This window comes from Gopherus flavomarginatus, chromosome 21 (genome assembly GCF_025201925.1).
Source record: "Gopherus flavomarginatus isolate rGopFla2 chromosome 21, rGopFla2.mat.asm, whole genome shotgun sequence".
In the NCBI taxonomy this organism is placed as follows: Eukaryota; Metazoa; Chordata; order Testudines; family Testudinidae; genus Gopherus; species Gopherus flavomarginatus.
In genome coordinates, this window is record NC_066637.1 from 23,008,886 (window position 1) to 23,022,756 (window position 13,871).

General features: G+C 45.9%; 1 protein-coding gene across 23 annotated transcripts in view; it reads left to right on the forward strand.

The window, feature by feature from the left end:
• EIF4G3 (eukaryotic translation initiation factor 4 gamma 3) overlaps window positions 1-11,862 on the forward strand; it is a 529,091-nt gene extending 517,229 nt beyond the window's left edge. For all 23 annotated transcript variants that reach the window (XM_050931132.1, XM_050931134.1, XM_050931138.1 and 20 more), the window contains 2 exons: window positions 8,437-8,583; window positions 10,210-11,862. In XM_050931132.1, the coding sequence (XP_050787089.1) occupies window positions 8,437-8,583; window positions 10,210-10,391 (329 nt within the window). In that variant the 3' untranslated portion in view covers window positions 10,392-11,862. The remainder of the gene's footprint in view (window positions 1-8,436; window positions 8,584-10,209) is intronic.
• The last annotated feature ends 2,009 nt before the right edge of the window (window positions 11,863-13,871 follow it).

The window sequence follows — 13,871 nt, forward strand, 5'->3', positions numbered from 1 at the left end:
AGTCGTTGTGGCACATCTTCGACGCAGTCGTATCCACGTGTTCCCTTACCTAGACGATTGGTTAATTCGGGGCACGTCGGAACTACAGGTTTGCAGCCACGTCCGCAGGATCACCGGCCTGTTTGCTACCTTGGGCCTCATGATCAACATAGACAAGTCCACCCTGCTCCCCACGCAGAGGGTGGAGTTCATCGGGGCCGTCCTGGACTCCACCGTGGCCAGGGCTCTTCTGCCGTTACCGAGGTTCCAGGCGTTGTCGGCGATCGTTCAGCGATTGCGGGCAGCCCTCTTGACATCAATACGGACATGCCTAACCCTGTTAGGCCACATGGCAGCATGCACATTTGTGACCGGTTACGCTCGGCTCCGCATGAGGCCCCTCCAGTTGTGGCTCATCGCACATTACCGGCCGGCAAGGCAACCGCTAGACATGCTGATCACAATCCCCCAGGGGGTGTTAGATTCTCTCGGCTGGTGGCTAGACCAGTCCGTAGTGTGTGCGGGGCTCCCTTTCCACCCACCTCAGCCTTCGGTGTCCCTAACAACGGATGCCTCAGATCTCGGCTGGGGAGCCCACCTGGGAACCCTGAGAACACAGGGCCTGTGGTCCCCGCAGGAGGTGAAGCTGCACATCAACATGCGGGAGTTGAGAGCGGTCCGCCTTGCTTGTCAAACGTTCTGTCACCAGCTTCGAGGTCGTTGTGTCGCGGTGTTTACCGACAACACGACGACCATGTACTATATCAACAAGCAGGGCGGCACCAGATCCTCTCCCCTATGTCACGAGGCAATGCGACTCGGGGACTTTTGTGTAGCCCACTCCATTCACCTCACGGCTTCCTTCCTCCCCGGAGTACGGAACACGCTGGCGGATCGCCTGAGCAGATCCTTCCTATCACACGAGTGGTCCCTTCGCCCGGACGTCGCCCTCTCAATCTTCCAGAGGTGGGGTTATCCCCGTGTGGACCTCTTCGCGTCCGGGGGAAACAAGAAATGCCAGGCGTTCTGCTCCTTTCAGGGCAGGGAGCCCGGGTCTATAGCGGATGCCTTCCTCATTCCGTGGACGACCCACTTGTACTACGCGTTCCCCCCGTTCCCACTGGTCCACAGGGTCCTTCTGAAGGTGCGCAGGGACAGGGCTCGCGTGATCATGGTAGCCCCGGCATGGCCCAGGCAACATTGGTACCCCATGCTGCTGGACCTGGCCATAGCCGACCCAGTTCCCCTGCCCCTTCACCCAGACCCGATCACCCAGGAACACGGGACTCTCTGTCACCCGGACCTGCAATCGCTGCACCTAGCAGCGTGGTTCCTGCGTGGCTGACCAGTTCTGAACTGCGCTGCTCCACCCCGGTACGGGAGGTACTTTTGGGCAGCAGGAAGCCTTCCACTAGAGCGACATACTCGGCCAAGTGGAAGCGTTTCTCCTGTTGGTGCGTGGAGAAAGGTCTCCGCCCTATGGAAGTTTCGGTGGCCAATATCTTAGACTATATTTGGTCCCTCAAACAACAGGGCCTGGCGATATCGTCTTTGCGGGTCCACCTGGCAGTTATCTCCACCTTTCATCCGGGTGCGGATGGTCGCTCTGTTTTTTCTCACCCGACGGTGTCTAGATTCCTTAAGGGGTTGGAACGTTTATACCCTAACGTCCGTCCCCCTGCTCCAACCTGGGATCTTAACCTGGTGTTGTCCCGGCTCATGGGGCCCCCCTTTGAGCCGTTAGCCACTTGCTCCCTGCTTTACCTCTCTTGGAAGACGGCCTTTCTAGTAGCTATCACCTCAGCTAGACGGGTGTCGGAACTCCGGGCTCTTGTGGTAGACCCCCCATATACGGTCTTCCACAAGGACAAGGTGCAGCTGAGACCACACCCTGCTTTTCTCCCCAAGGTGGTCTCAGCCTTCCACGTCAACCAAGAGATATTCCTTCCGGTTTTTTTCCCGAAACCTCACTCTTCAGGCAGGGAGCAGCAGCTCCACTCGCTTGATGTCCGTAGAGCTCTCGCGTTCTACGTGGAGAGGACCAAGCCCTTCCGCAAATCCCCCCAGCTTTTCGTGGCAGTAGCGGACCGCATGAAAGGGCTTCCTATCTCCTCCCAGAGGTTGTCCTCTTGGGTAACGTCCTGCATCAGGACCTGCTATGACTTGGCCCATGTCCCTACGGGCCGTGTGACTGCGCATTCTACCAGGGCGCAGGCGTCGTCGCTGGCTTTCCTCGCCCGTGTGCCCATCCAGGAAATCTGTCGGGCAGCGACCTGGTCATCGGTCCACACCTTTGCTTCCCACTACGCCCTGGTCCAGCAGTCTAGAGAGGACGCGGCCTTCGGATCTGCAGTGCTCCATGCCGCGACTTCTCGCTCCGACCCCACCGCCTAGGTATGGCTTGGGATTCACCTAACTGGAATGGATGTGAGCAATCACTCGAAGAAGAAAAGACGGTTACTCACCTTTGTAACTGTTGTTCTTCGAGATGTGTTGCTCACATCCATTCCACACCCGCCCTCCTTCCCCACTGTCGGAGTAGCCGGCAAGAAGGAACCGAGGAGCGGGTGGGCCGGCAGGGATATATATTGGGCGCCATGGCGGCGCCACTCCAGGGGGCGACCTGCCGGCCCACTGGAGTTGCTAGGGTAAAAAGTTTCCGACGAACGTGCACGCGCGGCGCGCACACCTAACTGGAATGGATGTGAGCAACACATCTCGAAGAACAACAGTTACAAAGGTGAGTAACCGTCTTTTCTTCGAGATGTGTTGCTCACATCCATTCCACACCCGCCCTCCTTCCCCACTGTCGGAGTAGCCGGCAAGAAGGAACTGAGGAGCGGGTGGGCCGGCAAGGGTATATATCGAGCACCATGGCGGCGCCACTCCAGGGGCGACCTGCCGGCCCACTGGAGTTGCTAGGGTAAAAAGTTTCCGACGAACGTGCACGCGCGGCGCGCACACCTACCTGGAATGGATGTGAGCAACACATCTCGAAGAACAACAGTTACAAAGGTGAGTAACCGTCTTATGTGCTAACAAAGCAACTACTGTTTTACAGGTGTCTGGATTTAACTGTCTGTGAGGTTTCAGCCTTTTAAAAACCATTCTTTCTTTCAAGTGTTTGATCTTGGGATGGGTGTAATTGAATTTCATCTCACTGTTGCATGGATTTCAGAGAGGACAAAATCCAGGGAGAGTATAATCTTGATACCACCTACTGTTAAACTCTAGATGCTGCAGGATTTTATCATTCATGTTTAGAGGTTTCCTGATAATCCTTGCTCTTTGAATATCAGTAATGTCTTGTTCTGGTTTTGTTTTCTATCATCTCTATCTAGGTTTATATATTTTTGCTCAGATTTTCTCTATCATGCTCTTTGGTTTATATGCTGACTAAAAGCTGCTGAATATTTTTCTACAGATAACTCTTCCTGTGGGGGATTTTCTGGACTTCTAGCAGGCTTTGATATACTTTGGTTTTCTTATTTGTGATTTAATGTTCTATTCCTGTTTGTCTTTTGAAAGAAAAACGTCCTTGTAATTATTTCCAATCTCAGGAAAAAAAAAAATTTTCACCCTCTCTATGTGTAGATCAGAGGTAGGCAACCTATGGCACGGGTGCTGAAGGCGGCACGCAAGCTGATTTTCAGTGACACTCACACTGCCTGGGTCATGGCCACCAGTCCGGGGGGCTCTGCATTTTAATTTTATTTTAAATGAAGCTTCTTAAACAATTAAAAAGCCTTATTTACTTTACATACAACAATAGTTTAGTTATATATTATAGACATATAGAAAGAGACTTTCTAAAAATGTTAAAATGTATGACTGGCACGCGAAACCTTAAAGCAGAGTGAATAAATGAAGATTCGGCACAGCACTTCTGAAACGTTGCCGATTCCTGGTGTCGATGTTCGAGTATTCAAGTTCATATGCATACATGAAGGCTGGATAGACGCCTCACTGAAAATGTGGTCCAGAGTTTTTAAAAGTGTTCATTGTACTTGGGGAGTGGGAAGCATTGAGAAGCAGGTAATATGTTCTTTGAGTTGTGTCCCTAGGAGCACTCCACTGTAGGTGTATCTGCACCCCTTTGCCTCTAATGGGAGATTTTAGGTAGCAGCATCTGTTCAGTTTAGTCTGCCTCGAGCTGTCATGGCCAAATATGATTTTATTACGGAAAACAATGTGTTTCTGGACCATTTACCGAAGACACAAAAGGAACAGTTTTAGGCCATTGTGAAAGGTCAGTTAATAGCCAGAATGGCACTACAGACAGCACTGGACGCAGCCTATACAGCGGCCCGCTCCATGTCTGTGTTGGTGGTAATGAGGTGGGCTTCTTGGCTACATCTTTCTGGTTGTCCAAAGAGCTACAGACAAGATCTCCCAAACTCTTTGCAGAGAAGACAGGCTCTTTTTCTTTACCCCTTGAGGGATTCCCAGGCCACATTATGCTCGTGGGAATCTACACTGTAGGACAGAAGAGAAGATATAGCTCTTAGCCACAGCACAGGTCATGACCTCCTCGATACCCACTGTCTCAGTGCTGTTATGAGCTGCAGCATAAGAGGCCCAGGGTTCTAAAGTGGAAGCAGTTAGCACCCAATCTGCGACCTCTTAGACTGCCTCTTCTGAGCACTTTTGATGGGTTGGTAGAGGACCTGAACAATTAAACCTTTCAACATTAGCTGCTGCTACACACGTCATGCCCCTTCAGAAATTACTTACCCCTTTCACAGCAGTTGGGAGACTATCATCTCTGACAGATGGATCTAGGAGATTATTTAACAGGGTTATGCCATTCAAGTCCCTCCACATTCTGTCTCTCCGTCCCTGTCCCTCTTCAAGGACCCTTCTCATGAGAACTTACTTCATCAGGAAATAGATCATTTGTTATGCCTGGGGGCCATAGAACCAGTCCTGGCACAACTCAGGGGCAAGGGATTTTACTCCCATTATTTCCTGATCCCCAAGGTGAAGGGAGATTAGAGACCCATTCTAGATCTAAGGGCATTAAATAAATATGTGAAGGCACAGAAGTTCAAGATGGTCATGCTAGCAGCCATTATTCCAGCTCTAAAGGAGGTTGGTTTTCAGCCCTCAACCTACGAGATGCCTACTTCCACATCTTGATACGACCGTCACACAGGAGATTCCTATGATTTATCATTGGGCAGGTCCATTATCATACAGAATGCTCCCATTCAGCCTCTTGTCCACACCCACAGTATTCTCCAAGTTTCTCTCCATCATAGCAGCATATCTACAAACGTTGGGCATTGTCTACCCATACTTAGACAACTGCCTCCTCAGGACTCCCTTGTTCAAGGACACCATACAAGCCACTCAGATGACCATGTGCACATTTGCACAGCTAGGCCTGCAGCTCAGCTTACAGAAATCAACACTGTCCCTGGTACAATGACGAGTTTATGGGCGCCAACCTCTACACAGTACAAGCAAGAGCGTTCCTCTTGCTACCCAGCCTCAGCACCCTCACAAGTTTCAGAGAGACAGTTCAGGCCAGCCCCCAAACATTGGCCAGGAACTGCCCACAGCTGCTTGATCATATGGCAGCATGCATCTTCGTCACCCCAGATGCCCAGATGTTCATGAGATGTCTTCAGATATGGCTCAGTTCTGTCTATTCCCCGACCAGGGACAGACTAACGAAACTGCTATCACTGCCCTCTGCAGTAAAGCACTTATAGACTGGTGGAAAGATCCATCCAGTGTCCGAGTAGGCATGCCATTCGTGCAACCACCTCTGACTCCCTGTTAAGCTGGGGAGCTCATCTACATGACCACAAGGTTCAGGGCAAGTGGGTTTTCACAGAAGCAACCTTCCATATCCATCTTTTGTAGCTAGAGGCTGTCAGGAACATCTGTGCACACTTTCTCCCTTTCATCAAGAACACACACAAAAGTCATGACAGACAATATGACCTGTATGTTTTACGTAAATTGCCAGGAGGATGGCAGATCTCCTTCCCTCTGCACAGAAGCACTCAAACTGGAATTGGTGCATTGGTCACAACGTGCTCGTCTCAGCCATCTATTTACCAGGGATACAGAATGTGACAGCCGACAGTCTCAGTCAAAACTTTTCTCACGACCATGAATGGAAACTGAACTCAGAGGTGCATCGAGACATATTAGCCCTTTGGGGAATCCCAACTACAGATCTCGTCACTACTTACTGGAACAAGAAATGTCCTCTTTGCTGCTCCAGGGCAGGCCTGAGGAAACATTCATTGGGAGATGCCCTCCTCCTCCCATGGGACAGGGACCTCTCGTATGCCTTTCCCCATTTCCTCTTCTAGCCAGGATCCTGTTGAAAATTCAACGAGACAAAGCGAGAGTTATTCTGATTGCCCCCTTCTGGCCAAGACAAGTCTGGTTCCCTTAAGTACATCTCATGGCCATAACTACTTTCCACCGTCAGGTAGATGGATATTCAGTGTTCGCTCACTGAGATTCCTTAAGGCAGGGGTTCCCAAACTGGAGGTTGGGACCCCTCAGGGGGTCGCAAGTTTATTACATGGGGAGTCATGAGCTGTCAGCCTCCACCTCAAACCCTGCTTTGCCTTCAGCATTTATAATAGTGTTAAATATATTGAAAAGTGTTTTTAATTTATAAGGGGATGGGTCACACTCAGAGGCTTGCTATGTTAAAGGTGTCACCAGTACAGAAGTTTGAGAAACACTGCCTTAAGGGCATTGGGAATCTCTTCCCACATGTGAGACCACCTGCTCCAGCCTAGGATCTTAACCTATTTCTCAGCTCTTTGACTAGACCTCCTTCTGAGCCCATGGCAACCTGTTGTCTCTTTCACCTGTCCATGAAGACAGCATTTCTAACTGCCATCACCTCAGCTAGGCACACAGGAGAAATAGCAGCCCTGATGGCACACCCACCATACACGGTCTTTTTAAAGACAAAGTAATTCTGAGTCTGCCTCCCACTTTTCTCCCTAAAGTTACCTTCACTTTCCATTTGAATCAACAGATCCATCTTCCTTTTTTTCCCAAAACCACATTGTGATAACAGGGAGGCAATTCTGCATATCCAAGATGTTAGAAGCACTCTACTTGGACAAGACTAAGGACTTCAGGAAGTCCTCTAAACTCTTCCTTTCACTCATGGAAAGATTCAAAGGCTCCGTGCTATCGGTTTAAAGACTATCCAAATGGGTCTCTGGTTGCATTAATCACTGTTATCAAGGGTGCAACCTGTTGCCTCCATCTGGAGTTTGTACGCACTCCACAAGGTCAGTTTCTAACTTGGCCAAATTTTTTAAAGATGTCCCTATTGCAGAAATCTACAGAGCAGCACTTTGGGCTTCTGTCCACACTTTCACAGAACGTTACATGATCACTGGAGATTCAGCCTTTGATGCCATCTTCAGCTCCACAGTACTCTCTGTAATAACAGAGTCCACTTTGAAGCCCCAGCCCTCCATGGAGAATGCTATTGTGAAGTCATTTGCATTCTCATTACCACTACAAAAGTTATTTTTCCTCCCTTGGTATCCTACTGTTAATTGTTAAACTGACCTCACACTTGGTGAGGCAACTCCCATCTTTTCATGTATTTATACCTACCTGTTCCTGTTTTTCCTCTCCATGCATCTGATGAAGTGGGTTCCAGCCCATGAAAGCTTATGCCCAAATAAATTTGTTAGTCTCTAAGGTGCCACAAGGACTCCTTGTTGTTTTTGCTGCTACAGACTAACACAGCTACCACTCTGAAACCTGTCATCTGCAGTGGAGCACCCAGAGGGACACTACTTGAATAAAAAGAGTAAGTTACTCACCTTGTGCAGTAACACGATGGTTCTTCAAGGTGTGTGTTCCTATGGGTGCTCCACAACCCATCCTTGTCTCCGCTACTTCGCAGTTCTCTATAAGAGGCTCTGCAGTAGAGAAGAAACTGAGGGGGGTTCCTTCACACAGTGCTAGATAGCTTCGAGGCAGACCATGAGGGGGGGAGAGCGCATGTACATGCTGAACAGACACTGCTACCTAAAATGTCTGATTAGAGGTGCTGGGACACAAATACACCTATCCATGGGGGGACACATCTCGAAGAACCATTGTTACTGCACAAGGTGAGTAACTTTCTCTTCCTATTATAGAAATAGCCAGTATAATGTGAGTACAATTTTGCACGTGCATATATGAAGGCTGGGTAGAGAGGCCTGGCTGAAAATGTGGTCCAGAGTCTCTGAAAGTATTCATTGTACTTGGGGAGTGAGAAGCACTGAGAAACAGATATGTTCCTATCGTAGAAATAGCCCATTCTCTTTTATGTCCCATCTGTTTCAGTTCTCTTCCCATTTCTGACTAACCTGAGTTTGTTGTTTCTATCTGAAGAAATAAATATGATGAAAAACCTGCCCCTGGCCTCAGACCCACCAAAAGTAACCCTGATTCTTCTTTTCCCTCCAGCGGATTCTTCCAGTTTCCGTGTGGACACTGCTGTTATCAAGCAGAGAGTGCCGGTCTTACTCAAGTACCTGGACTCAGACACCGAGAAGGAATTACAAGCACTTTATGCACTACAAGCGTCAATAGTAAAACTTGATCAGCCTCCTAGTAAGTGTTTTTCTGTGTTTGGGATTTGACGAATGACTATATGGCACTGAAGGGAAAGAATCCGATGGAGAATTAGATTTGGGTCTCAGATAGAGTCTGGTAGATTGTGCTCTTCCTGAAGGGGGAACAGACTAGTTAGGTGGGTGCCAGTGGGCTGAAGGCAAACTACTATTATAGCATCCAATTATACAGTGCATGGCTTTAGACCAATACTCTTCCCCACTCTCCTGGCTGAAGGTGAGCTCCTCTATTGGCTGCCACCATAAGCAGCCAAGAAGGAAATGCCCATAATGTGGAGAGAGGAAAAAGAAAAATTTTAAATACTCTCCTTTATTTAGTAGCAATTGCTCTACTTAGTCACATTTCAGGGCAACTACACCCACACCATGAGCCTTTGAGGGCATCGGCTCTTGGGTCTTCAGCCATAATCTCTCTTGGTTAGAGACTCGGGTTTCTCTCCCTCCTGACAGGAGTTTTTGCAGGCTGTACAGTTCCCTCTCTACACTGTGATATCCCCAGCAAGCCAGGCTGCCTAAACAGGCCAACGTCTGCACTTTGCTTTCTCCTCGAAGGCTGTGAACAGTTGTAATTGCCAGCAGTCCCAAGTTACCACACAGCCCTTTCTAAGCAAGTACATTTATTCTTAAGACTAAAGCATTACAGAGAAAACTTATTAAAAACCATAAAAGAACCTACATGCCTGATAATAAGCCTACCAGACTCCAACACATCTCAACTCCCAGCAGGACTCTGGTGGAAGTCAGTTCTTCAAACCCACAATGGTTTTTTTCTGTGGTTACATGTTTATAATAGACAGCCTTAGCTCAGAACTAAAACACCCGTGAATAGGTCAGTATTTCCTTTATACAGCTTGGGCCTTTGATCTTGAGACTCTGGAAGCAGGTAATCAGCAGACAATGGTCTCCTCAAGGCATAACTTCTAAAGGCTGGCTTTTTGCATAAACGGGGTGAGGAATTTGCATTCACTTCCCCCTAGAGATTCTCCCAAGCAAATCATTTGACCCTGTTTGTCCCCAAAGTCCATTCTTGTCTGGCACATTGTTCAGTACAGTCGTTTGAAGTTCATAATACTTCCCAGGGTTCACATCATATTTCCTCCGTGGAGAGATTACGTACATTCCTGGCCCACAATCATAGATAACCTTTCCATTTAATGCAATGGACTCCAAAAATTGTTAAACTTAATTCAGTAAGGTTTTTCCAGGATACTGTAAGAAATCTCCATATCTGTAACATAGATGCTGTCGTAATTTCTAAGCTAGTGAAACTAGGTAGCTCAGAATGGCCACTGTAGTTTCTGTTCCATGGCCATTTGCTGGTATACACGCACATGCTGCTGTCTTTTTAGCCCTCTGTTTAGCATATGACAGCGTGTTCTGTAGCATCAGAGGAAACTTTACTTTAGCAAATGTGTATTCAACCTTCATAGCCTGCAAAATCAGGGCACAACCTCTATTAATAGCAGTTCCCCCTACTTGCTTTTCCACTTCTAACTGTAATAAAGGCCACTTTTATTCAGGTTTTAAACCAATATCTCTAATCATTTCTGTATTTCCTTGTCTACCAACTACTGTACATTACTAAACAGATGTTTCCCCCTTGCAGATCTGTTGCGGATGTTTTTTGATTGCCTGTATGACGAGGAGGTGATATCAGAGGATGCCTTCTACAAATGGGAAAGCAGCAAGGACCCAGGAGAGCAGAATGGGAAAGGAGTAGCACTGAAATCAGTCACAGCGTTCTTCACATGGCTACGAGAGGCTGAAGAGGAATCAGAGGATAATTAAAACTTAAAATACAGAAAACAAAACAAAAAAAAGAAACAATTTTAAGTATTTTTTTAAAAAGTTTCACGTCTTCGCCAATCACAGTGCAGCAAGGCCAATTCTCACGCATAACCCCCTCCTTCCCCCACATATGCACGAGTGGGAGAGGAAAAAAATAGGTAAACATAAAGGTGATCATGGAGGAAAAAGGTACTTGGAAAAAAAAAGTAAACTTCAAACCTGAGGGCGGGAGCACTAAACCAAAATACATGTATTATTTATAGAAAATATTTTCTGTTTTAATCATTTTTTCTTTTCTTTTTAAAAATACTATAAAAAACAGATCTGTTTAGCAAAAAAAAGTTGAAAACTTTAATTTATTATTTTAAGGACTGCAAATGCCAGTGTAATTTTTACATTTGCAGTTTCTGTAAACAAATTGTATGATAGAAAAAAGCAGAGAAATAAATTTCCCTCCCCTTCAGCTGCACCTCAGTGTTGTTTCAAAGCATGATAGATAAACTTTCAACTGGGTTTGGGGTAAGCTACATGAGGGAGAGATTTTTTTTTTTATTTCTTATTTTTCTGCCTGCCTCTCAGCTTGCTTCAGAGATTAAAAAGAAAATAGTAATAAAAACATACATAACCTTGGAACAGAAGGAAATGCATTTGAGAAAAACGCTGTGGACCAGAGTGCTCCAAGAAAAACTCATTCAAAACAAAGTGCTACCCTGGGGGAAAAAAGTACTAGTGATATTTTCAAAACCTTTAGAACGACTTTAAGGCTTGTAAATACATAGAACAAATATTTAAAAAAAAGAAAGAAAATGACTCAATAATATTTCTTTTCACTTTGAAAATATAAAGAACAAAAATAAAGACAAACATTGCAAGTTTAAAAGAAAGTAAAGCGATTTCTCCTTTAGACAGCTGCTGAATGCGCCACCATTTCTGAGTGGTGCTGTCTTCCTTCTCAATGTGTAGATTCTGGATCCAAATTTGTTTATATAGTGTGTGTGTGTATGTGTCTGTACACCAGAAAAGAGGGGATGTAGGCCATTGTGGTAAATGTGAGGTTGCTGCTTGGGAGACCCTTTCTGCAGAATTTAAAGACTGAGGAGCAGCTAGCTACGTCACTATGCAAGCTAGGTTTATCCAATTTCAAATACTTGTCCTCTAGGCTGGAAGATGACCTGTGGGGGCAATAAAATAACTGACCCTTGCTTAGTTTTGCAGCTGTTGGACTACAGTGTGTCTTGTGACTCAAAAATACTGCATTGTTATGGTGGTAACTCTTTCTAAACAGGTTGCAGCCTTGGAACCGGATAACCAACATCTCTTCTCAATGGCTTGTACATCCATTGTCACCTAGCCACCACTGCTGTTCTTTGTGTCTGTCAGTTGCCTTGCTGTGCTTAAGAAACCCAAAACCCCCAGGAGTAAAAAACAAAAAACAAAGGGAAAAAAAAACAAACTACAACATTAAGCAAAAGGGGTGAAACAAGTGCTGCAAGTGACACAATGCTCTTCCCATCTCTGCCCAATTTCTACTGATGTATGAAGCCTGGGCACTGGCTTCTCTGGCACAAATTGCTGTACATACTATCTCTGTGTCCAAAGATGACTCAATCATGCCCTTCTTCACAGGGCTGGTACCATACAAAGTACACTCCACAAAACTGAGCTGCTTCTGAGCAAATTACGTCTCTGCATATCTCTTGAACAACCAAAGATGACCTGCTGGCTCTCACTATGAAGATGCATCCACAATCTGAAAAGCTTGTGAAGCGCTAAAATGATAATTTGTGATCTGTGGTCCATGGATCATGACCGACCCATGAAGCTCTGGCTGGTGGTTTATGGAGCACTTGGTAGTGGTCAGTGGAGTGCTGGCCACTCACATGGTGCTATCTCTTTCTCTCCAGCTGCTAAATCACTTTTTTAAAGGCTACTAATACATTAAATACTTTCCTACTCTTACTTTTAAATGTAAATAATTGCTGTACATGCACAGGGATGATATTTGATTGTTAGTGGAAGTGGACAAGGTGTCTGGTTGTGGATGGCGGGAGAGGTATCTAGGAGACCAGGCTCTCCATTAACATTTGGTCCACACTATGAAATCAAAGATGGATAACCCATGCCCTAAAAGATTAGACCATTTTTTTTTTTAGTAACAATAAAACACTTTCTCTGGTGTATTATTAAAACATAAAAAAAACCCATCCTTAATATAAGTACCCACTTACATTAAAGACAGCTAATCATTCTCAAGTCTCAGCAGCTTTTGCACACACCCTCCAGCCTTCCTGGTCAAAGTGCTGTTTCTACAATTTGGTGAAAAATTCTGGGCTTGTCCGTGCAGAGTTGTACCAATTTAATTACAGAAGTGATAAACCAGTGCAAAGGGTTTCATAGTCACTCTTCTTTGAGAATAAGTCACTCTTAAAGCAAAACAAGAATGTCCACATGGGTTTTCACTGCTTTAATTAAACCAGTGCAAGTTTGTGTGTAGTACAGTGCTTGGACTTCACTTAAAAGTTAGTTAGACATAGCAACATCAGTTGAGTGTGCCGATCTATCTCCCATTGTAGATGCAGCTGTATTTTCAGAAGACTGTGTTGTTATCTGGGGAGATGGTGTTCCTACACATATGGAAAAACTCCCTCCATCAGTGTAGGCTGCGCCTACACTACAGGGTTACACTAACATAGCTATGCCAGGATAGTCTCTGTAGTGTAGACACAACCTAGGCCTAAAATAGATTATGCATGTCTTCCATTCAGGGAGAATTCTGAGGAGGCTTTCTACTGTGCCTTGTGAATTGCTGCAAGGAGGATGACCATCCTAGCAGCCTGCTTAAATGGATTAGAATGAGTTTTTGAAACCCAACCCACTCTGCAAGGTGCCTTTAAAGTTATATGATATATTTAAGTGTTGCCTTGCCCAAAGGGGAAGAAATTCTAGCACCTCTGAACAATAGAATCTGTCACTGGCCGGTTATGTTGCTTGAGACGTTTGAATCATTTGAATGAAGGAGATGGCAAAACATTGATCAATGCATTGAGTGTTAGATGAGCAAAATCAATTGGGATGAGCAAATGGGAAAGGAGAAATAATTTCCAATAGCCCCTAGCATTGTCTAACCCTTTCAAGTTAAATATTTCTGGGGAATAGGTAACTTGCCCTATTGGCACTCTGTAAATGCCTCGAGGGGATGTTGTAGAGGTCTAAGCATCCTTTTAGGTGTATCTAGAATCCTGGAAGCACAGGTTCATATGCTGGCAAGCTTAATTAAGTCATCTTTTAAGGTAAATAAATTAAGTTCCATGCACTGTGTTAGGGGTATTTTGGATGAGACGGTAGGACTGTAGTTGTATCTGACCTGCCTGGACATTAAAGACACCATGTCTCTTCATAAGAACAGTTTGCTCTGGTGTCATTGACAAAATTGTCTCCTCCCATTACTAGCGTGATGCATTCTGTGTGCTGTTTTGTTAC